General features: G+C 34.1%; 1 protein-coding gene across 12 annotated transcripts in view; it reads left to right on the top strand.

Annotated features, from left to right (window-relative positions):
* Positions 1–25,862, top strand: part of LOC138710493 (collagen alpha-1(XVIII) chain-like) — an 864,740-nt gene that overhangs the window by 723,983 nt on the left and 114,895 nt on the right. For all 12 annotated transcript variants that reach the window (XM_069841426.1, XM_069841424.1, XM_069841425.1 and 9 more), the window contains exons 8-9: positions 14,666–14,774; positions 23,164–23,252. In XM_069841426.1, coding sequence (XP_069697527.1) covers positions 14,666–14,774; positions 23,164–23,252 — 198 coding nt within the window. The remainder of the gene's footprint in view (positions 1–14,665; positions 14,775–23,163; positions 23,253–25,862) is intronic.

Genomic DNA, 25,862 nt, shown 5'->3' with positions numbered 1-25,862 from the left:
GGTCAAAGGAGGGATAAGGGGAGCTGGTTTGTGATTGGTGAATGGGTATTTGCAAGCGAGTGGTGTGGGAAAGCGATTGACGAATGAGCATGGAGAGAATGTTGAAATGAAGTGAAAGCTGTGTTACATAAGTTTCAAGGTCCATTGTTTGTTATGAAAGCTCTTGTTACGTAAGAGCCAAGGTAAATCACTCGATATGCGTGGATGTTTCGAATACACATGTTCCTGTAGGTCTTATTTGACACTTGTATTATTTTTTTTCGACCACCGCCTGTTCCCTGGCCAGTTGAAAATAATTTTCTGTTGTGAAATATGTATGAGTATGTATTACGCAGTCGGTTTAGCCATCTGTGTGAGAGGTGAATCCCGCACGTGGAAGTGAAAGTGAGTCCTCGACTATATGACATTGACTGGACGCAGCTGTCTGAAGCAGGACCCAACCAGTTCACCGCAGTTGAAAGAGAAAGTGTATCACCTTGGTGGAAGTAAAACAATGCATCAAATCGAATTCAAAAAGATGAAATAGCGGAATGGTGAGTAGAAATAAATAAAATTACTCAAATATGTGGAGAAAACTCAATTCTCACTTCAAAAATTACCTATGATTACTAGAAGTGAATAAAATGTACAGCATAATAACAATGAAGAAAACTCACTTCAACAGTCACCTGGTTGCTGTATTTAAAGAGGCATAAATAGCATGATTTATACTCTATCTATGGCTGGAAGTAAACATCTTTTACCTGATTCCAGACATTCGCGGAGCGGACTGTAATTTCTCACATCAGTTGTTAAAGTACAAAGGGATATACATAAAAAGACTTGGACTTTTGAAGATAGATTGACGCATAACCAGTCAGAGGAAGTAAAATCTTTCACCTTACTCCTTCCTCAGAAAATTTAATAATAATAATAAAAATAAAAATAAAATAATAATAATAATAATAAATCCTTTTCCAAAAATAAATGGTGTTTACATTTATAATTACACGTCGTGATGCATAGATCTAACGCATGATTCTTATCAAAATGTACATCATTAATTACATTAATCAGTGCATCACATTCAGTTTTTTTTAAAAACGTGACATTCATTTTTTAATAATTTTTTTTTTTATGATCCGCGGTTGCTCTTGCTCTAACAAATGTTACTTTACTCTTATTATTTCATTGTTGTGATTATCACGATAGCGTTATTAATAATGTGATGCATAGGCCTAAATCTAACCATGATTCTTATCAAAGTGCACATCATTATTTACATTAATCAGTTCATCACATTCAGTTTTTCAATCATTTAACTAGATTGTGGGCTTATTTTCATTTAATTGTTGTAATTACATGACGTTCCTGCACTCATAATTTACCCATACTATTCGTTTCCCATGTTTCTTAAAATAATATTTATGTGCCTAATTTCATCTTAATTTATTTTATTTACATAAACAGTGATGCAGAATCGAGAGAGTTTGAGACTCGCATTGAGGTCATGGGTTCAAATTCTGTGGCCGACCATAAAGACAACTGCCAAATTGGAAATTTACATGTCATGATTCATCACCACCTCAATTGCCAATACGATAAACATTAATCAAAATCTATAATTAGTTACATGAACACAAGCCATCTATGCAAAAGGATGAGACAGTTCCAGAGATTCAAAGAATGCTGTTTAACATGTCTGTTTCGTGTGCTCATTTAATAACTGAGGGAGTAGCTCAATTGGTAGAGCGTTCGCAGTGCATCACATTCAGTTTTTTTTAATCATTTAACTAGATTGTGGGCTTATTTTCATTTAATTGTTGTAATTACATGACGTTCCTGCGCTCATAATTTTCCCATACTATTCGTTTCCCATATCGCTGTAAAAACAACTCATTACGAAAATGACTCCATCTATTCAATGTGGCCTTGCACAACAAACAGGGAATATTATCCATTTAACACTATTGTTATATGATATAATTAGTACAATAATTAATGCAAGGTTTCATTAAATGGATCATTGAATAAATATACGCACTTAAAGAGGAAGTGCTAGTTTCCTCCCGCGAAGGAGATGAATTGTGTAACGTCATCACATCGATTGTTAAAAGTACAATACAATAATTAATGCAAGGTTTCATTAAATGGAAAATACTATCACTATTAATGATTAATTAATACAATTTGTTAAAACTACAATACAGTAATTAATGCAAGGTTTCATTAAATGGAAAATACTATCAGCATTAATGATTAATTAATACAATAAAACTAATGCCAGGTTTCATTAAGGATCTACCTGCCGCGAGTCAACAACCTACAGTGCATGCAAGTAAACTTATTGTATCGGGTCCAAAGTCTCGAAGCCTGCTTATAAGTGAATCTAACATTGCAACATACGATTAGCTGTGTGTCTTTTAATGTTGCAATACTCTATCAGTCATCTCACGTTACAATAAGCTCAGTGATAGTATGTGAAAACTACATCACAATAATTCTCGTTATATTTAATATGGTATTTGAGTTAAATATAAAAAAGAAGCGGATCAAATTCTCCCTGTTGGCTTAAAATATAAGTCTTTAAATGGAAATTATTGAATTATAAATAGATTATGATACACAACCGAGAGAGTTTGAGATTCGCTTCCGGGAGATCATGGGTTCAAAGTTTGTGGCCAACCAATCTGACTGAACTTTTTCATGGTTTCCTTAGATGTATATTACCATTGAGCTCACTGGAGCGGAGTTATTTTACAAAGGACTAATTTTATCTATATGAGTCGGGTAGAAGTGAAGATTGAATTTACAGTACGTAAGGTACTCTTTTATAGAGTGGAATTATTTCAACCTGAGTTACTAGTACGAAGGACGAAACTGGTAATTGGAATTAGATGCAATAGTCTGTAGTGCGATGATATGCACAAAAGAACTGAAGACTGTATCGAAATGAAAGGTCACAATTTCCAAAAATTTGTTTAAATACCGGTAACCATATAATGATTATTTTTCAATTTAACTTCATATCTGTCTATCGGGATGTTTGTTACCTTTTACACACAATAATGGCCGAACCGATAATATTAACATTGGAATATTATTTCGTTTTTTGCACTGTCTTTGTTGATTACTCCGAGTACACATATAACAGATTAATGACTGCTGATTAGATGTAATGAACTTACATTAGCCTACTGCATAATCATGTTGAAGCTCACATCCCAGCCACTCGACTGTGAAAGAGACACGTGTGAGAGTACCACATAACCCATGACCTTCCTTTAGATTTCCCAGTATGGTATTGAGTTCTCAAGGTCCATGTGTGCGTTGACTTTTACTTTCACCGCGCTAACCATGATTGAGAAATGGATAGAGAAAGTAAAATAACGAACTGTTGCATTAGCGACAATTTTGAATGCTATCGTTAAATATAAAAAAGAAGTGGATCCAATGCAACAAGTTGTCTATAGCAAAGAATAGTTGGTTTGATGAGGATGATGTATTGAAATAAAAACAAGTTTATGCACAAGTACTGTAAGTTTATTATGAGTAAATAAAAAGTATATAAAATATACTATTATTATTTAAAGATCTCTTGCACACGTCTTCTTTTACATGGGGGTTCATAAAATCCATGTGGCACTCTATTAACACCATATTGTAATACAACACAATCACATATCCAACTACCACAATTTAAATCTGATTATTGTTTCATGAAAATAAAGTCCCCACCTCTGTTTGGGGATTTTTTGTTAAGGCTAAAGTACTTTAAGTAATTACAGTCACATTTCCAGCTATCACAACCACAATTTATCACAGTTCTGGAATTTTACGTTTCTTCTTTCTCATCCTCCTCCACATTCCAAGTACGTATAATCATATTACCCTTTCCTACATTCCAGGTATCTGATACAACATTCGCTTTTCCTTTCAATGCTTCTGGTTGACACCGACTGTATCTAACGCTACTGAAAACACTGTGGTAGCTCCTTTATTTATTGCTCAGGTGTTTCCTTAGATGCATACGATAATATATATGTACCTAATTTCATTTTAATTTATTTTATTTACATAAAAATGATGCAGAACCGAGAGAGTATGAGACCCGCATCGAGGAGGTCACGGGTTCAAATTCTGTGACCGAGTATAAAGACAACTGCCCTTCCGCTCCACTCCTAAGATGTTAATTCCAACATTATCGAATACAACCATCATCTACACCTCATTACCTATGTTAAAATAAAACATTTCTGACACCGATTGTATCTAACGCTACTGAATATGTACCTAATTTCATTTTAATTTATTTTATTTACATAAACAATGATGCAGAACCGAGAGAGTATGAGACTCACATTGAGGAGGTCACGGGTTCAAATTCTGTGGTCGACTATAAAGACAACTGCCCTTCCGCTCCACTCCTAAGATGTTAATTCCAACATTATCGAATACAACCATCATCTACACCTTATTACCTATGTTAAAATAAAACATGTTTGACACCGATTGTATCTAACGCTATTGAAAACACTGTGGTAGCTCCTTTATTTATTGCTCTGGTGTTTCCTTAGATTCATATGAGTAATTTAGCATTGAGCTCACTATTTTAAAAAGTGTCACGAAATAACGTTCCTGCGCTTATAATTTACCCAAACTATTCGTTTCCCATGTTCCTTAAAATAATATATATGTACCTAATTTCATTTTAATTCATTTTATTTACATAAAAAATGATGGTTATTGCTCTGGTGTTTCCTTAGATGCATAAGAGTAATTCAGCATTGAGCTCACTATTTTAAAAAGTGTCACGAAATAACGTTCCTGCGGTGATAATTTACCCAAACTATTCGTTTCCCATGTTCCTTGAAATAATATATACGTACCTAATTTCATTTTAATTAATTTTATTTACATAAAAAATTATGGTTATTGCTCTGGTGTTTCCTTAGATGCATTTGAGTAATTTAGCATTGAGCTCACTATTTTAAAAAGTGTCACGAAATAACGTTCCTGCGCTCATAATTTACCCACACTATTCGTTTCCCATGTTCCTTAAAATAATATATATGTACCTAATTTCATCTTAATTTATTTTATTTACATAAACAACGATGCGCAACCGAGAGAGTATGAGACTCGCATTGAGGAGGTCACGGGTTCAAATTCTGTGGCCGAATATAAAGACGACTGCCAGATTGGAATTTACATGTCATGATTCATCACCACCTCAATTACCAATACGATAAACATTAATCAAAATCTATAATTAGTTATGGTTACGTCACCTTTCTCGGGGTTGGTTGCTATCCCAACATGAACATCTGGCATGGTTGCACAACCGACCTCTGGAGCGGATGCTGTCCCAATGGTGGCGCCAACATCCAGTCAAGTATGTTCTGGATCTGTGTTTGCGTTATCGGATAGAGCTTTCAAAAATCGTTTGAAGACTTATATTGCTCTAAATCTAACAAATCATGAGAGTGAATTAAAAGATATTTGAGACTGCATCACTGATGAAATCCGAGACATTTTAAAGAGACATTTAAGTGAGTACTCTGCTTTAAAATTTAACATATTTGTTGACCAAATATAAAAAAAAAACGTAATGATATTTCAATAAATGTTTTTGCACTTGACGAGAATGATTATGTATTTCCTCTCAGGATGTGCGAAATGGAATTACCAAATCACAGGGCTTTGTTATACATTAGTAATGATAGAGAGTTTTGGATTTGAAATACACAAGTTCATTATATGTTTGTATGACGAATGGTATAAAACCTGAGGATATGGAAGCATGATTGAGAGTCATGAATGTCACAATTGTGTGAATGTTAATGATTAAACTGAACCTAGTCATTGTGGATTGAGGATGGGGATGTGCTTGTTAAAAGAAAATAGTAACAAAATAACATTATAAGTATATATTGATTCATAAAAAAAAAATAACATGTAGTGAGTATTCAAATACTTTTTCAGTTAGTGAATTCCAAGACAATCCATTTCTTCCAAATTATACACATAACTGGTGATAAATTGTTCCAAGAATTCTTTCTTTTCCACACCCTTTGTATAAATACACTGAATCAGCATCATTGTAATTAACATAACCAATACGATTAGTTTCACGGCGTCCAGTGACGGGGTGGTTTCAGCATAAAACAGCATCCTTGCTGTAAATTCCCGTGGAGACGGCAAGTTCTTTTAAAATACAGTGTTGTTTATTCAAGCTTCTTGGAAACCTTGTACGTCAGTTATCATAATGGACATCCTGAAACAAAAATAAAAGCGGCGTAGCATGATACCTATTGTAAATTGTATAATGTCACAGAAAAGAAAAACGCAAACACATATACTTACATTTTTAAACATATGATATGAATAAAAGCACTTTATACATAACCCAATAAGACACTTTGAACATTGTGTTCGAACAATGCTCTTACACCCTTTTTGAGCACATCTCTTCCTCCCTTTCAATGGGATATATTGAACCCAATGATTTATACAATCATATCGAGATACTCCATCATATGTAATCGGGGAAGAAGTTAGTTGCACACCCAGTTTCTCTGTCCCCATCATTGCAAATGATGCGAAAATGGAATTCTTGTTACATATATACAACAACTTGTCGAAAATGTGACCTATATTTTACAATATGTTGAAAATGTGACATGTATGCAACAACTTGTTGAAAATGTGACCTATATGTAACAATATGTTGAAAAATGTGACATGTATGCAACACCTTGTCGAAAATGTGACCTATATGTAACAATATGTTGAAAATGTGACATGTATGCAACAACTTGTCGAAAATGTGACCTATATGTAACAATATGTTGAAAATGTGACCTATATGTAACAATTTGTCGAAAATGTGACCTATATGTAACAATATGTTGAAAATGTGACATGTATGCAACAACTTGTCGAAAATGTGACCTATATGTAACAATATGTTGAAAATGTGACATGTATGCAACAACTTGTCGAAAATGTGACCTATATGTAACAATACGTTGAAAATGTGACATGTATGCAACAACTTGTCGAAAATGTGACCTATATGTAACAATATGTTGAAAATGTGACATGTATGCAACAACTTGTCCAAAATGTGACGTACATGTAACAATATGTTGAAAATGTAACATGCATGGAACAACTTGTAGAAAATGTGACCTATACGTAACAAAATGATGAAAATGTGACCTATATGTAACAACTTGTCGAAAATGTGACCTATATGTAACAATATGTTGAAAATGTGACATGTTTGCAAAAACTTGTCGAAAATGTGACCTATATGTAACAAGAATTCCATTTTCGCATCATTTGCAATGATGGGGACAGAGAAACTGGGTGTGCAACTAACTTCTTCCCCGATTACATATGATGGAGTATCTCGATATGATTGTATAAATCATTGGGTTCAATATATCCCATTGAAAGGGAGGAAGAGATGTGCTCAAAAAGGGTGTAAGAGCATTGTTCGAACACAATGTTCAAAGTGTCTTATTGGGTTATGTATAAAGTGCTTTTATTCATATCATATGTTTAAAAATGTAAGTATATGTGTTTGCGTTTTTCTTTTCTGTGACATTATACAATTTACAATAGGTATCATGCTACGCCGCTTTTATTTTTGTTTCAGGATGTCCATTATGATAACTGACGTACAAGGTTTCCAAGAAGCTTGAATAAACAACACTGTATTTTAAAAGAACTTGCCGTCTCCACGGGAATTTACAGCAAGGATGCTGTTTTATGCTGAAACCACCCCGTCACTGGACGCCGTGAAACTAATCGTATTGGTTATGTTAATTACAATGATGCTGATTCAGTGTATTTATACAAAGGGTGTGGAAAAGAAAGAATTCTTGGAACAATTTATCACCAGTTATGTGTATAATTTGGAAGAAATGGATTGTCTTGGAATTCACTAACTGAAAAAGTATTTGAATACTCACTACATGTTATTTTTTTTTTATGAATCAATATATACATATAATGTTATTTTGTTACTATTTTCTTTTAACAAGCACATCCCCATCCTCAATCCACAATGACTAGGTTCAGTTTAATCATTAACATTCACACAATTGTGACATTCATGACTCTCAATCATGCTTCCATATCCTCAGGTTTTATACCATTCGTCATACAAACATATAATGAACTTGTGTATTTCAAATCCAAAACTCTCTATCATTACTAATGTATAACAAAGCCCTGTGATTTGGTAATTCCATTTCGCACATCCTGAGAGGAAATACATAATCATTCTCGTCAAGTGCAAAAACATTTATTGAAATATCATTACGTTTTTTTTATATTTTGCTCAACAAATATGTTAAATTTTAAAGCAGAGTACTCACTTAAATGTCTCTTTAAAATGTCTCGGATTTCATCAGTGATGCAGTCTCAAATATCTTTTAATTCACTCTCATGATTTGTTAGATTTAGAGCAATATAAGTCTTCAAACGATTTTTGAAAGCTCTATCCGATAACGCAAACACAGATCCAGAACATACTTGACTGGATGTTGGCGCCACCATTGGGACAGCATCCGCTCCAGAGGTCGGTTGTGCAACCATGCCAGATGTTCATGTTGGGATAGCAACCAACCCCGAGAAAGGTGACGTAACCATAAATAATTATAGATTTTGATTAATGTTTATCGTATTGGTAATTGAGGTGGTGATGAATCATGACATGTAAATTCCAATCTGGCAGTCGTCTTTATATTCGGCCACAGAATTTGAACCCGTGACCTCCTCAATGCGAGTCTCATACTCTCTCGGTTGCGCATCATTGTTTATGTAAATAAAATAAATTAAGATGAAATTAGGTACATATATATTATTTTAAGGAACATGGGAAACGAATAGTGTGGGTAAATTATGAGCGCAGGAACGTTATTTCGTGACACTTTTTAAAATAGTGAGCTCAATGCTAAATTACCCACATGCATCTAAGGAAACACCAGAGCAATAACCATAATTTTTCATGTAAATAAAATTAATTAAAATGAAATTAGGTACATATATATTATTTCAAGGAACATGGGAAACGAATAGTTTGGGTAAATTATCACCGCAGGAACGTTATTTCGTGACACTTTTTAAAATAGTGAGCTCAATGCTGAATTACTCTTATGCATCTAAGGAAACACCAGAGCAATAACCATCATTTTTTATGTAAATAAAATGAATTAAAATGAAATTAGGTACATATATATTATTTTAAGGAACATGGGAAACGAATAGTTTGGGTAAATTATAAGCGCAGGAACGTTATTTCGTGACACTTTTTAAAATAGTGAGCTCAATGCTAAATTACTCATATGAATCTAAGGAAACACCAGAGCAATAAATAAAGGAGCTACCACAGTGTTTTCAATAGCGTTAGATACAATCGGTGTCAAACATGTTTTATTTTAACATAGGTAATAAGGTGTAGATGATGGTTGTATTCGATAATGTTGGAATTAACATCTTAGGAGTGGAGCGGAAGGGCAGTTGTCTTTATAGTCGACCACAGAATTTGAACCCGTGACCTCCTCAATGTGAGTCTCATACTCTCTCGGTTCTGCATCATTGTTTATGTAAATAAAATAAATTAAAATGAAATTAGGTACATATTCAGTAGCGTTAGATACAATCGGTGTCAGAAATGTTTTATTTTAACATAGGTAATGAGGTGTAGATGATGGTTGTATTCGATAATGTTGGAATTAACATCTTAGGAGTGGAGCGGAAGGGCAGTTGTCTTTATACTCGGTCACAGAATTTGAACCCGTGACCTCCTCGATGCGGGTCTCATACTCTCTCGGTTCTGCATCATTTTTATGTAAATAAAATAAATTAAAATGAAATTAGGTACATATATATTATCGTATGCATCTAAGGAAACACCTGAGCAATAAATAAAGGAGCTACCACAGTGTTTTCAGTAGCGTTAGATACAGTCGGTGTCAACCAGAAGCATTGAAAGGAAAAGCGAATGTTGTATCAGATACCTGGAATGTAGGAAAGGGTAATATGATTATACGTACTTGGAATGTGGAGGAGGATGAGAAAGAAGAAACGTAAAATTCCAGAACTGTGATAAATTGTGGTTGTGATAGCTGGAAATGTGACTGTAATTACTTAAAGTACTTTAGCCTTAACAAAAAATCCCCAAACAGAGGTGGGGACTTTATTTTCATGAAACAATAATCAGATTTAAATTGTGGTAGTTGGATATGTGATTGTGTTGTATTACAATATGGTGTTAATAGAGTGCCACATGGATTTTATGAACCCCCATGTAAAAGAAGACGTGTGCAAGAGATCTTTAAATAATAATAGTATATTTTATATACTTTTTATTTACTCATAATAAACTTACAGTACTTGTGCATAAACTTGTTTTTATTTCAATACATCATCCTCATCAAACCAACTATTCTTTGCTATAGACAACTTGTTGCATTGGATCCACTTCTTTTTTATATTTAACGATAGCATTCAAAATTGTCGCTAATGCAACAGTTCGTTATTTTACTTTCTCTATCCATTTCTCAATCATGGTTAGCGCGGTGAAAGTAAAAGTCAACGCACACATGGACCTTGAGAACTCAATACCATACTGGGAAATCTAAAGGAAGGTCATGGGTTATGTGGTACTCTCACACGTGTCTCTTTCACAGTCGAGTGGCTGGGATGTGAGCTTCAACATGATTATGCAGTAGGCTAATGTAAGTTCATTACATCTAATCAGCAGTCATTAATCTGTTATATGTGTACTCGGAGTAATCAACAAAGACAGTGCAAAAAACGAAATAATATTCCAATGTTAATATTATCGGTTCGGCCATTATTGTGTGTAAAAGGTAACAAACATCCCGATAGACAGATATGAAGTTAAATTGAAAAATAATCATTATATGGTTACCGGTATTTAAACAAATTTTTGGAAATTGTGACCTTTCATTTCGATACAGTCTTCAGTTCTTTTGTGCATATTATCGCACTACAGACTATTGCATCTAATTCCAATTACCAGTTTCGTCCTTCGTACTAGTAACTCAGGTTGAAATAATTCCACTCTATAAAAGAGTACCTTACGTACTGTAAATTCAATCTTCACTTCTACCCGACTCATATAGATAAAATTAGTCCTTTGTAAAATAACTCCGCTCCAGTGAGCTCAATGGTAATATACATCTAAGGAAACCATGAAAAAGTTCAGTCAGATTGGTTGGCCACAAACTTTGAACCCATGATCTCCCGGAAGCGAATCTCAAACTCTCTCGGTTGTGTATCATAATCTATTTATAATTCAATAATTTCCATTTAAAGACTTATATTTTAAGCCAACAGGGAGAATTTGATCAGCTTCTTTTTTATATTTAACTCAAATACCATATTAAATATAACGAGAATTATTGTGATGTAGTTTTCACATACTATAACTGAGCTTATTGTAACGTGAGATGACTGATAGAGTATTGCAACATTAAAAGACACACAGCTAATCGTATGTTGCAATGTTAGATTCACTTATAAGCAGGCTTCGAGACTTTGGACCCGATACAATAAGTTTACTTGCATGCACTGTAGGTTGTTGACTCGCGGCAGGTAGATCCTTAATGAAACCTGGCATTAGTTTTATTGTATTAATTAATCATTAATGCTGATAGTATTTTCCATTTAATGAAACCTTGCATTAATTACTGTATTGTAGTTTTAACAAATTGTATTAATTAATCATTAATAGTGATAGTATTTTCCATTTAATGAAACCTTGCATTAATTATTGTATTGTACTTTTAACAATCGATGTGATGACGTTACACAATTCATCTCCTTCGCGGGAGGAAACTAGCACTTCCTCTTTAAGTGCGTATATTTATTCAATGATCCATTTAATGAAACCTTGCATTAATTATTGTGCTAATTATATCATATAACAATAGTGTTAAATGGATAATATTCCCTGTTTGTTGTGCAAGGCCACATTGAATAGATGGAGTCATTTTCGTAATGAGTTGTTTTTACAGCGATATGGGAAACGAATAGTATGGGAAAATTATGAGCGCAGGAACGTCATGTAATTACAACAATTAAATGAAAATAAGCCCACAATCTAGTTAAATGATTAAAAAAAACTGAATGTGATGCACTGCGAACGCTCTACCAATTGAGCTACTCCCTCAGTTATTAAATGAGCACACGAAACAGACATGTTAAACAGCATTCTTTGAATCTCTGGAACTGTCTCATCCTTTTGCATAGATGGCTTGTGTTCATGTAACTAATTATAGATTTTGATTAATGTTTATCGTATTGGCAATTGAGGTGGTGATGAATCATGACATGTAAATTTCCAATTTGGCAGTTGTCTTTATGGTCGGCCACAGAATTTGAACCCATGACCTCAATGCGAGTCTCAAACTCTCTCGATTCTGCATCACTGTTTATGTAAATAAAATAAATTAAGATGAAATTAGGCACATAAATATTATTTTAAGAAACATGGGAAACGAATAGTATGGGTAAATTATGAGTGCAGGAACGTCATGTAATTACAACAATTAAATGAAAATAAGCCCACAATCTAGTTAAATGATTGAAAAACTGAATGTGATGAACTGATTAATGTAATTAATGATGTGCACTTTGATAAGAATCATGGTTAGATTTAGGCCTATGCATCACATTATTAATAACGCTATCGTGATAATCACAACAATGAAATAATAAGAGTAAAGTAACATTTGTTAGAGCAAGAGCAACCGCGGATCATAAAAAAAATTATTAAAAAATGAATGTCACGTTTTTAAAAAAAACTGAATGTGATGCACTGATTAATGTAATTAATGATGTACATTTTGATAAGAATCATGCGTTAGATCTATGCATCACGACGTGTAATTATAAATGTAAACACCATTTATTTTTTGGAAAAGGATTTATTATTATTATTTTTTTTTTTTTTATTTTTATTATTATTATTAAATTTTCTGAGGAAGGAGTAAGGTGAAAGATTTTACTTCCTCTGACTGGTTATGCGTCAATCTATCTTCAAAAGTCCAAGTCTTTTTATGTATATCCCTTTGTACTTTAACAACTGATGTGAGAAATTACAGTCCGCTCCGCGAATGTCTGGAATCAGGTAAAAGATGTTTACTTCCAGCCATAGATAGAGTATAAATCATGCTATTTATGCCTCTTTAAATACAGCAACCAGGTGACTGTTGAAGTGAGTTTTCTTCATTGTTATTATGCTGTACATTTTATTCACTTCTAGTAATCATAGGTAATTTTTGAAGTGAGAATTGAGTTTTCTCCACATATTTGAGTAATTTTATTTATTTCTACTCACCATTCCGCTATTTCATCTTTTTGAATTCGATTTGATGCATTGTTTTACTTCCACCAAGGTGATACACTTTCTCTTTCAACTGCGGTGAACTGGTTGGGTCCTGCTTCAGACAGCTGCGTCCAGTCAATGTCATATAGTCGAGGACTCACTTTCACTTCCACGTGCGGGATTCACCTCTCACACAGATGGCTAAACCGACTGCGTAATACATACTCATACATATTTCACAACAGAAAATTATTTTCAACTGGCCAGGGAACAGGCGGTGGTCGAAAAAAAATAATACAAGTGTCAAATAAGACCTACAGGAACATGTGTATTCGAAACATCCACGCATATCGAGTGATTTACCTTGGCTCTTACGTAACAAGAGCTTTCATAACAAACAATGGACCTTGAAACTTATGTAACACAGCTTTCACTTCATTTCAACATTCTCTCCATGCTCATTCGTCAATCGCTTTCCCACACCACTCGCTTGCAAATACCCATTCACCAATCACAAACCAGCTCCCCTTATCCCTCCTTTGACCACGCCCCCTTTCCCCTATCCCTCTTTTGGCCACACCCCGTTTCCCCTATCCCTCATTTGGTCACGCCCCCTTCCCCACCCCTCCTTTGGCCACGCCCCCTCCCAGCCTCCCAGCCTGTCACGTGAGCATCATTTCCTTACTACTCTCGACGATTAATGAATAGTCAAATTTTACTCTATAAGACTGATAACCGTATATTGAATAACTGTGATTTTCTTAAATTCCTTCAGTTCAATGTAAAAAAAAAACAGAATTATTTCATAGGCAACCTTTTGTTATTCCCATTCCTAGAACTGTTTTCTTCAAGAACTCTGCGTTGTTTGTTATGTGTAATACTTACAACTCTCTGTCTTTAAACTGTGATTCTCAATTAGATTTCAGTTTAACAGTTGTATGAAATTTTTCAATGTTACAAAGAATTGTATTTCCTTAGATATTTAAATTATGAAGAAGTATATTATAATGTTTTTACTCTAGTTTTTAAATAATTTTGCATCATTATATTGACATTTGGCACTATATTAACTGCAATATTATATTCTAGCATCTATTACCGTTATGTATTTTCTTTCTTTCGTTTGTGTTGTTTTTTTTTCTTATTATGTATTTTGTGTATATATTTGTATAAGTCACCTGGAAGCCTGCTTCTGTTGGTGGTGGATTTAAATAAATAAATAAAATAAATAAATTAAATATTAAATCGTCCACAAACCTGGCTTAACATTGTCCATTTCCTCTTTACCACTATTAATTCAATTTTCATTTGAAGGGTCTTCCTGGCCCTCCCGGCGAAAGAGGCCCTCCTGGACCAAGAGGAGACAAAGGAGATAGAGGAGATTCTGGATCTCCAGGACCTGAAGGCATTCAGGGGTCGAAAGGTGAGTAATAAATCTACGCTTATATTACAAGACATGCATATACCATTAGTAATGAAATTAAAATGCCGAAGACGCATTCCTTAAACGATATAGTATGACTTTTTGTTTTCGTATATATTCTAAAAGCATTTAAGATAGTTTTACAACTCAACGTTCTCTTTATCTTTGGACAACTCCGCCGCCTCGTAGCCTGTCGATCTTCACCTTGAGATCAACGTATATTAGTGGTAACGTTTATGTACTGATTATTAGTACACGTAGAATTATTCCATTTTTGATAGAAGAGAGTAGGCCTAAAATTTGCTTATATCTTGAACTCAAAGACAAATTTGCTACTGCTACGTATTTTTCGGCATATCTACCGAATCGCTAACGTGATACTTATTTACATAATAATCTTAATTAAGCCACCTCACCGGCGTATTATAAATACCTCAGTTCGTCTAGTCTAAGTAGACAGTTTAATTCATTGTATTGACTGATACATACAACTACCGTTATATGATAACGCTTAGAACTGTGTTACATGTAACATACAGTCGCCGAATCGTGGTGTCGAACACGCCACAGTTACAAATTGAATCGGTCATTTGTAAAACCACATGAGTCACAGAAAATAACTTTCAAGAAAAATAGAAAAAAAACGATCTATAGCTAATGGATTTTATGTTAGGTCTGTGAAATTTTTACAGGATAACCATACTTTAGTACGTCTGATTACAAAATCATTGTATCTTAATTATCTCATTTCATACCATCTTAAAATATTTTTTTTAATTCTTGGACTCAAGTTGTTTTAACAAGTGCCGATAAGAACAACTCCAGTATCCTGTTACAATATGTAGTGTATTGTTTGTTGCAGTGTGAAATGCATAATTGTACAGTTTTCAATCAATTTGTATTGTAATTTTTATTTAAGATTCAAAATTGTTCATTTCATTCACAAATTAAATACAAAATATCATAGCCGATTTAAAAAAAGTTATCTCTGAGTAATTAATTTTCAAAGCAGTATGTCACATTTTTAATGGAAGTGTATGAGTACACACATACCTTTAGTTAAGAATAAGTAAAAAACTTAAATTGTATATCATCTCTCCGAAAAAGACTGCGTTTCTTGCTTTGGGATCTCTTTTACAGTACGTTTCCTCTTTTCATAATGCACTTCTTCTTGAAGGTACAAAACTTGCTCATCTTTGCTTTCAAATGATGCAGTTTTGTTAAAAATGTCTATTCTATCTGGTACAGGTATTTTCATAGAACCCTGTTCTTTGTACATGAAAGCAACAGAAATGACAATATTTATTATCTGTGCCATATTTCTGACCATAACCCTACATAATTTCAAATAAATGCTTCTCGTTGGCAGAACTAACAACGAGATCTTGTGAAAATGTAACATATTCCCATCAGAACTTCATACCCATAACATAAATTAAACAATCGAATTGTACTTATACATTCATGGAGCTCGTTGCTTCCTTGCAACTATATTATTCCCTCTGTGAGATACCCTTCTCCTTGCAATGCTTTATCTTCTCTTTTATATACATATCTGATAATGACACCCTTTTGCGTATTTTTTCTTCTACAGAACTCTTGGCACTACACTCACTGTCCAATATCTTGACAAAGAATTGCACGGTAGCAAATGCATCATGGGTGCATCAAGGTGTTAATCGTTAAAACCATATGAGTCCGGGACTGATGTGGTTTTGAAAGGAACTCAATATTTTAATATTTTATAGACTGCTTAATAATGATCGGACTCACGTTGTTTCAACTGGAAATGATGTGTCTACCCGTAGTGCTTGCTATAGTACCAGTAACTCATTTCCGTAAAAATGTGGACTCATGTGGTTTTACAAATGACCAATTCAAATACCAAATAAGGAACTTTGGTAAGGGAAGTTGTAATCTGAAAATACATATTTTTATTAAACTTATACAGAAATTATACATTTTCAAGAAATTTGTACAGAAAAATTAATATATAGAGTCAGAATTAAAGACAGGAATGCCTCAGGCTCTAATATTTAATTCAGGATAATTTATTTAACAAGGGGACTGTTATGAGCTCGTGTCGAAATCTCCTCTGAAACTGTGCCCAGTGGTAGATCTCCACAACAGACAGAAAAATATAAGAGTTGCCTGTCCCTTTCACATTTAAGGGTGTGCAGACTTACTTGTAATGTTGCATTAAGAAGCATGGGCGCGTAAATGAAGACATATATTGATATATCCAATAATAGGTATAGAGACTAGTTTAGTTGCAATCCTACATAAATGTTTACTTTGTCTCGTGGAATGAGAGAATACCTTGTATATTCAACGCACTTCTTCAGCCGAGTGAACACTAACTTCAGTCCGACCGAGTGGTTATGTCGCAAAGTCGTTGATATCGCGTGACAGTTACTTACTTGACGGTACCTTTTTATTTAAATTAATTTTATTTTATTTTAATTAATTAAAATTACATTACTTAAACAAAGTGATGTTATTTTGAGGCTTATGATTACTCAATTTAACACGTTTGCGTCCCTTACAACCCCTGCTCCCATTTACAGCATCCTTTTCTTTAAACAGAAGCTCACGAGCTATGACGAGAATTCTACTCAAAATTGTAGTAGAAATAAGCAAAGTATTTACGATTCTGCTCAAGAGGGCGTAAAGTTTCAGATTCTTGGTTCATATTCAGGATATTGATTTTATCATCATTTGTTGGCAATAATGTAAAAATTTGCACTACGTTATTACTAAATACTCGTCTGTCAAACGACGCCGCATTGATAATTTTATTAACAATCCAATCATTTTCAACAATCACAGCAACAGCTCTTCATGCAGACTGAGGAAGGTACTATAGTAAAACTGGCATACCTCTCACACAACCATACATATATTAAATTAGCGATGCTATCAATCTGATAGTCTATTAGACGACTGATTAGTAATCTAGAGTTTTAAAAAGTTGTTGTTTTTGTTTTCTAATGCCAGGCGTTTGACAATAAAGTCATTTGACCTCTTGCACTCCAATATTTTTCAAAGATATTATCATGGTCAGCCACTGAAGCACAGATTTTGAGGTGTTCCGAATCCATTTCTTGGTTTGAGTTGCACAATGGGCAGTTAGGGGACCGATATATTCCAATTCTATGCAGGTGTTTGGCCAAACAATCATGGCCTGTTGCCAATCTAAATGCAGCTACAAACGATTTCCGTGGTAAATCGGGAATTAACTGTGGATTATGATGCAGAGACTTCCATTTTTTCCCTTGAGATTGTGTTATCAAATTTTGTATGTTGAAGTCTAAGTATGTAGATTTAATACATCTTTTCACAGAGTAATACGTAGATTTAGTAACAGGTCTGTAAGTAGCAGTGCTGCCCTTCTTTGCTAAAGCATCCGCATTCTCATTTCCCAGGGCTCCACAATGGGATGGTATCCATTGGAATACAATTCTTTTATTGAGTGATATTAATTGAGAGAGCATTTTAGTTATTTCTGCTGTTTGAGATGAAGATGTGTGTTTAGAGACTATTGATAGAATAGCTGTTTTGGAGTGTGACAGTATAACTGCATTCTTAAATTTATTGATGTGGCATAGAAGATTCCTGAGACTTTCATTTATTGCAATGATTTCTCCATCAAAACTTGTTGTTCCATATCCAAGAGATCTATAAAATGAGAATAGATAGTACGTAACACCTGCACCGGCATCTTGTTCTCTGGAGATCAAGGATCCGTCGGTGTATAAATGAAGCCAGTTTTGTGGAGGGTACCTAATATTAATTGTCTCTAAAGATGGTTGTTTCATTATTTCAGTGTTTACTTCTGATTTTAGTATCTCTTCTGTTAAATTTAGATTATACTCTATATTTAATAGAGTTAAAGGGTTTGGTTTAATTTGTAAGTTTTCTTTTAAATTCGGTATATTGATTTTCTGTCTTAATTCTTGAACCATGGATATGAAACTTTTTTGAGTTTTTAATCTACAGAGAGGACTGTATGAATGCCAATTGTTTCTTGGTAATCTGATAAGTTTTTCATATTGAATCAGTGCTTTTTCTTCTATTGTCATTTTGGGTTTTAAAAAGTGCAGTTCAAGTACGACTATACAAAAATACATTTCATTGATAACTGCTGTCATGCTATCGGTCCAAATGTTTTTTTAGCCGATGTTCTTAAAAGTTACAGTAGTTTGGGCAGTTAACTGTTATATTTGTTTGTCTAATGCTCACAGTTTGAGAGGACGTTTCGAAAGAAGCTCATTAACGGTTTCTTTGTCAGTTACATTTAAGTGTTAGCTATAAAATGAGTGATCTGGTAATTAGGGTCCGCCGGGACTCGAACTCAAGTTCCTGAGTGGAAAGCCGAAGCTGTAGCTCTTCGACTAATTGATTTTTAGACGCATTAAAACATGTATTTTTCTTCATGATATAAAGTCTAGAAAATATGCAAGTTTACATGTAAACAGAGGAACATTTTATCTTTATGTTAGGGTATTAGGAACGATTTTTTTTTGTTTGCCTTATGTAAGATAAGGTAAAAAAAAAACATTTTAGTAGGTAAGCCTCTAAAAAATTTATTATTTGAGATAAGTTTAATATTTTATACTTAAACGATAGATTAAGCAGTGGGAAAAGTGCAAGTTTAAAATTTGCAAAGGCCGTTTCGTAAGTGAAAGAAGTTTCTCTTTTTATGGCAGATGACAATAATACACTTCAAGACACGAATGGATTGCTTATGACGTAAATAAAGCAATAAAAGTAACATTCTACAAATAGGGCTATTATGAATTGTAACTGTTGTAAAATATTCACTAAGTAATATATTTATAATATACGTACATGCTTAGTACTTCGATATAGCTCACTTTGTGTTGTAACTAGACCTTAAGGGTGGTATTCATAGATATTTCGCAGCACGCGCAACGAGCGTACTAAGCTAGCCCCGGCTATCCACTGGTTACTAGTACAGAATTCAAATCATATCCTATCGCTAACACTGGTTTATAATACGAAAAACGCTGATAATCCGCCGAAAGCCCGCGCTAAAAATATCTATGAATACGGCCCCAAATTTTAGGTCCTAAAAAGCCAACTTTTAGGCACCTAAAATAGGCGAAAAAATTATCAAAATAGACACTATGAATATTGTTTTAGTAACTTAAAAGTATAATTTCAGGTACCTAAAATACGATTTTAAGGATCAAAATATGTTTCTATCCACTTAAATTATAATAACTGACTAACAAAATGCAATTAATTAGTGAGTATTAAGAATAATTACGGTATACAGTCAAAAAAGCAGTAAAAAATGTTGGTTGGAAACTTTTTTATACCTCACGGCAGTGATAAAACATTACAGTTAATTAATTACTTTACGAATAAATTTACAATTAACATACTATTCATAATTCGCATTACAATACATAACAAGAGTTTTCTATGTCTGCTGTGAAACTTTGGCTATTCTTAGAAGGCATCATTTTATAAGCGGGAAAAGTTATTTCCAATGATACGGAAGTAATGGGTAGGCCTACATATATAAAAACAGCAACATTTGCCTCGCTGATTTCATTGCTACACGAAAAATTAAAAACATATATGAACAAAATATAAATAAGCATTTTAGGCTCTTCTTCTTCTTATTCTTATTCTTATTCTTCCTGTCATGTGTTAGGCCGCTACCGGCCTATTACGGTCTCAAACCATATTTTTGTTAGGCCTTCCTATTGATTTCTTTTCTTTGGATAAATAATGAAGAATTTGGTGTGAAGTTCGACAAGTGTCCATCCGAAATAATATAGTTTTTCCATTTATTTAAAGAGTGGTGAGATTTTTAGTTCGTCACGTAGGCCTATATCTGAGTTTCGTTTCCTGTCTAATCGGGTATAACCTGCCGTTGTTCTCAGGAATTTCATTTCATTGGCCTATAATCTTTTTCTGTCACTAGGACAGATGGTCCAGGCTACACTGCCATATGTTAGTATCGGTCAAGTTAGTGTTTTATAGATTGGTATTCTTGTATGTTCCTGAACTAGGTTTGGCATTAAGACTTAGTTGATTATATCCATTGCTGAATTATACTGTAAAACCTTGCTAAAACGTACCCTCTATAAAAAGGAAATCTGCACAAACGGAAAATAAATTTGGGAACGGAATGATTTCCTATGTAAAATAATGCTTTAAAACGGAAAACTGCCTAACGCGAAAATGGAATCATTTTTGGGCACCATTTAGGTATAAAAAAAAACAAAAAAAAACAACCTGACTAAAACGGGTAATTTTAAGCGTAACTGTTGCTAAATTATTTCAAACTATTTTTAATTTTGCGATAATACTGTACAACACATGACTTTATTGTCAAGGACCTGGGCAGGTTACTGACCTCCTGTACCGTTACTGCTTCCAACCCTCTTGCATTTTCTTCCATTTATTCTCAGTTTTGTGCTAACAAACCAATACAGTGATGAAGAACAGTGCGAGTAGAATAAAGATGTGAATAATTATAGTGTAGTGTCAATTCAGTTTCATGTTTCCGTTCATTTATTCCGAGTTTTGTGTTAATATGCCAATACAGTGTTAAATAACAGTGCGAATAAAGTAAAACTGTGCGATTTAATAAAAAAGCCTAGATCACCAGTTCTATCATGGAAGAATGGCTTCATAATTTTAATGGAGCAATGAAACGTCAAGGTCGTAAGGTCATACTGTTTTTAGACAATGCTACCTGCCATCCAAGGATTGATTTGTCTAACGTGAAGTTAATCTATTTTCCATCAAACACAACTTCAATTACACAACCGATGGATCAGGGCGCAGTTTACACTCTGAATTGATGCAGGACGCAAAGGAAATCCTACAATCCCTTCAAAAAAAAGTCGCGGCAATGCACTTTAAAAGAAATGTGGGGCCAAGAAAATAGGGCGCAGAGAGAGGGAGGGAGAGAGAGAGAGAGAGAGAGACTGCAATTACGTAAGTTAATAATTATGAAAATAAAATTCACTTTGCATGTACTGTAGTAACTTTTATTTCAAATTATTTCTTCATTGTGCACTTCCCACAGTCAGCAAATTGCAGTAGTCTATTCTTAGTTCTGCCAAAACTCAACCCTTTGTAAAACGAAACCTGTGAAAACGGGAAAAAAAATTTTGGAACGATCGCGTTTCGTTTTAGGGAGGTTTTACTGTATTTTAAAATTCGATTGTGCTGCCTTCGTCTTGTATGCAGGAAAAATTGTAGCCTAAATATTTAAAACAGTTGACTTGCTCAACAGGTTTATCATATACACAAATTTTACTGCGGATGTGTGACTTGCTTTTAAAGGTCATTATTTTATATTTTTCAACAGATCGGTTGTAAGACCTTTACACAACGTAGATCTGTACGCATTATATTCTTCACCTGATATAATAAAAAAGGAACATTAAATCCAGACGTTTCAGATGGCAGCACATGTAGTACATATGGGTGAATCCAGAAATGCATATAGAGTGTTAGTTGGGAGGCCGGAGGGAACAAGACCTTTGGGGAGGCCGAGACGTAGATGGGAGGATAATATTAAAATGGATTTGAGGGAGGTGAGATAGGGACCGATGGCGGGCTTATGTGAGGTCGGCAATGAACCTCAGGGTTCCTTAAAAGCCATTTGTAAGTAAGTAAGGTTCTAAAACCTTAAAATAGGCTACAATGGACTAAATAGGCATTTTAGGCACCATAAAACCCCTTCCTAACATTCATGTTTTTATAGAACGTAAAAATATTTAACTAGTTTTAGTTCATCCGTATAGAAAAAAAATGAAATTTGGCCTAAATTCCAACGTCTAGTCATAGCTCTGCAAGCCAGTGTCTCAACTGAGATCACATTTAAGTACATGTCAGCTGGATACGTCCCGTACGAATTTTGGACAAAAGAAGAAAAATAAAAGGTGTGACAGAGTGAGACATCAAGTGCCTAAGGAGCCTAAAAGGAGACCACTATTATATATTACTCACATCTTTCAATTCTTTAAGATAGCTGAATCGATTTTTCCAAACGTGACTACATCTTCTGGTTATTGAACTAACGAATCATCAGATGAAAGACTAGATCGTCGAATTATAGTCACTTGATACAAAACATGATTCTTCTAGGAAGTATTATTTAAAACGAAATCTGTGACAAAAGTATTTTAATCGAAATACTTGCGATAAGTTAAAGGATAATCATATTTTTGTTTCACACTTTAAAATATCAAATGCCTGTTGAATATGTGACTTTAAATTAAATATATCAACATTTTCACCAAAAGTTCTCTTAAAAATTCCACTATACTTCTTCAATATTGAGACGGAATAAGCGACAATGTATTATATTACATCTCAACTGAAATTTTTGTCACAGGAGAGCCAGGTAGAGATGGTTTACCAGGGATGCCAGGATCACCAGGACCTCCAGGGCCACCAGGCAAGTCCGAATTCTCCAATTATGATGTAAGTAATTCACTCATAACTTAAGTTTTAAATATCTTATTAAGCATGAACTTTGAAATTCACCCACTATAAATAAAACTAAATTAGTATTTCCAAAATGGAACGATAAAGAAAGTGGATTAAACGCTTAAAAATATCCAAATGGTACTCTTTTGAAATAAAACTTACATTTATTTATATCTAAGATACAGTTTGTACATGAAAACTGACACAAGCTTGACATTTCAAAAGTCAGCTTCATTAATTTTGGTGAGTTTGCTAACAAAATCTTATCATAAGTTCTTTTTTCTGGAAGCAGTTTCTATTCTGAACCTCACTGTTTTCTGACTTCAGTACAATACAGCTTGTTAACTTTCTCGTGGACTGAAGAACATCAGAAAGTTGTGTTACCAAAGTCAAATTACAAATATAGAGTTTAAAGTTTTATTATTTTCATTATACATGTTTTGAGAAAATAATACATAGATTCTGATACAGATGGTTATTTTTAGCGTCCTTAATGCTGACTATATAGTTTCTAGCATGTGTGCCTGTCATTAATTGTTATAATGTCCCTCGAAAATTAAAAGTACCTTTGTTTCAAGTTGTTTGATCATTCGATCTAATTCAAACGGAACAACTTTCTTTTTAATTCCCTGAGCAAGACGAACTACTGAATAAATATTATTGTGATTACAAAAAAAATCTATAGTACAAATAAGTAATTTTCTAATGCCTAACAGATAAGCGAATAGTCGAACAATTGCATTGACTATACCGTGTTCACGATGTGGATTGACCAGACAGTGCGACGACTTAAGGCTGGTTCACAATAAACCGGGAACGGAAACGACACCGAGAACTAGAACGGAAATAATGTTAAAGTAAATATATTTAAATCTGAGCATTCACGATAGTTAATTGTGAATGTTCACATTTAAATACATTTATTTTAACAATATTTCCGTTCTCGTTCTCGTTGCCGTTTCCGTTCCCGGTTTAATGTGAACCAGCCTTTAGCAAGACTCGAACAAGATGTAGTTCAACCGCTTTAACCTGTTGTCAGAACAATCTATAGGAAGGAGTGAAATGCGTGATCGATATTGAAAAAGGTTTGTTATCTTGTAAAATGTGCTGGCTCGGTGGAGGTCAGTGGACTGCCAAATGAAATCCAGAAAGATATCGCTACATGGATGCGAACTTTTTTGTCTGGCCTGTCCATGTCGTGATTTTAATACAGAGTGATTCATATAAAACTAAGACAGTTCTATCTTCATATATTTAAGTAAGAATGATGCTAATCACAATTTGTTGCATCTGAAATGTAGAGTAGCTCTATATAAAATGCTGAAAATGTCTTCCCTCCTACTCAAGGCACAACTCAATACGTCGTTCCGTATTACTGGCCGCTCGTTGCACGACTCTATTGTCAATATCATTGATCTGATGTGTAATGTTCTGCTTAAAATCGTCCAATGTCTGGATGCGTGCGGCGTAAACTTTTTCCTTTTAGTAACCTTCATAGAAAGAAGTCCGGTATTGTCAAATCCGGAGATCTCAGTGGCCAAAAGTTTTTGGAAATTATCCAGTCGTCAAAGAAACTTTCAATTAGCTCCATGGCTACGTTTGATGTGTGGTATGGTATGTGGCGTCGCCTTGTTGAAAATATCCAAAATCCATATGTCATTCATCAAGCACCTATGCACCCAGCGAAAGTTCGGGTTTGGTGCGCAATCTCTGCACAGAGAATAGTGAGACCAATTTTTTTCGACCAGACTGTGAACACTGCAGAGTATCGTTGCATTTTCATGGAGTTTGTTGAGCAACTGGACGATGAAGAGCTGGGTCAAGGACATTGTGTTGAGTTGTGCCTTGAGCCAGGAGGAAGGACATTTTCAGCATTCTCTGTACAGGTTAGTAATCTCACAAAGATAGGCTACATCTGAGGTATAAAAAATTGTGGTTAGCATCATTCTTATTGAAATAAATAAAAAACAACTGTGTTAGTTTTATATGATTCACTCTGTACATCTCCAAATGAAGAAACTTTCTTTTGGAGCCTAGTGAATAAGTCTGAAGTAGCAGTAAAAATTATAAATAAATTTGCTTGTAATGACCCCTTTAATATGCATTGTCATCTAATTAGATACGATTACACAATGACTATGGCGAAGATTCTGAAATTCTACGTCCAACTCACTATTGGGTCCTGAGAAGATTGTTATAAAATAACAAGAATATATAAATAATGTATAATATAACGTTGAATAATAATCCGCAAAATACATGAACATATTAAGTTATCATTCTTTAAATTGAAAGTATTGTCACAGTCTAGTATATACAGTCACGAAGCTCGAGTTGTGAGGGTGCTAGGAACAATAGACTGTGCCGGTACTATTTCGCATTGTCTGTAACGAGGCGATAGTAGCGATCCTAGTGGTTAGCAACTATTTCTGCATGCCTATTCCCTACGTATTGAGCTTCGTGACTGTATATATTAGACTGCGTTATTGTTATAAATTTAAGAACATTTGTATCCGAATAATTCTAAGAGCAATCTCGGTGGGTTCTTAACAAAAAAATTGAAATCGTTAGGTTAAAGTGTAATGCTGGAATGTTTGAATTTGA

The sequence above is a fragment of the Periplaneta americana genome, chromosome 12 (genome assembly GCF_040183065.1).
Source record: "Periplaneta americana isolate PAMFEO1 chromosome 12, P.americana_PAMFEO1_priV1, whole genome shotgun sequence".
Classification (NCBI taxonomy): Eukaryota; Metazoa; Arthropoda; class Insecta; order Blattodea; family Blattidae; genus Periplaneta; species Periplaneta americana.
This window is presented reverse-complemented; position numbering and strand designations above follow the sequence as displayed.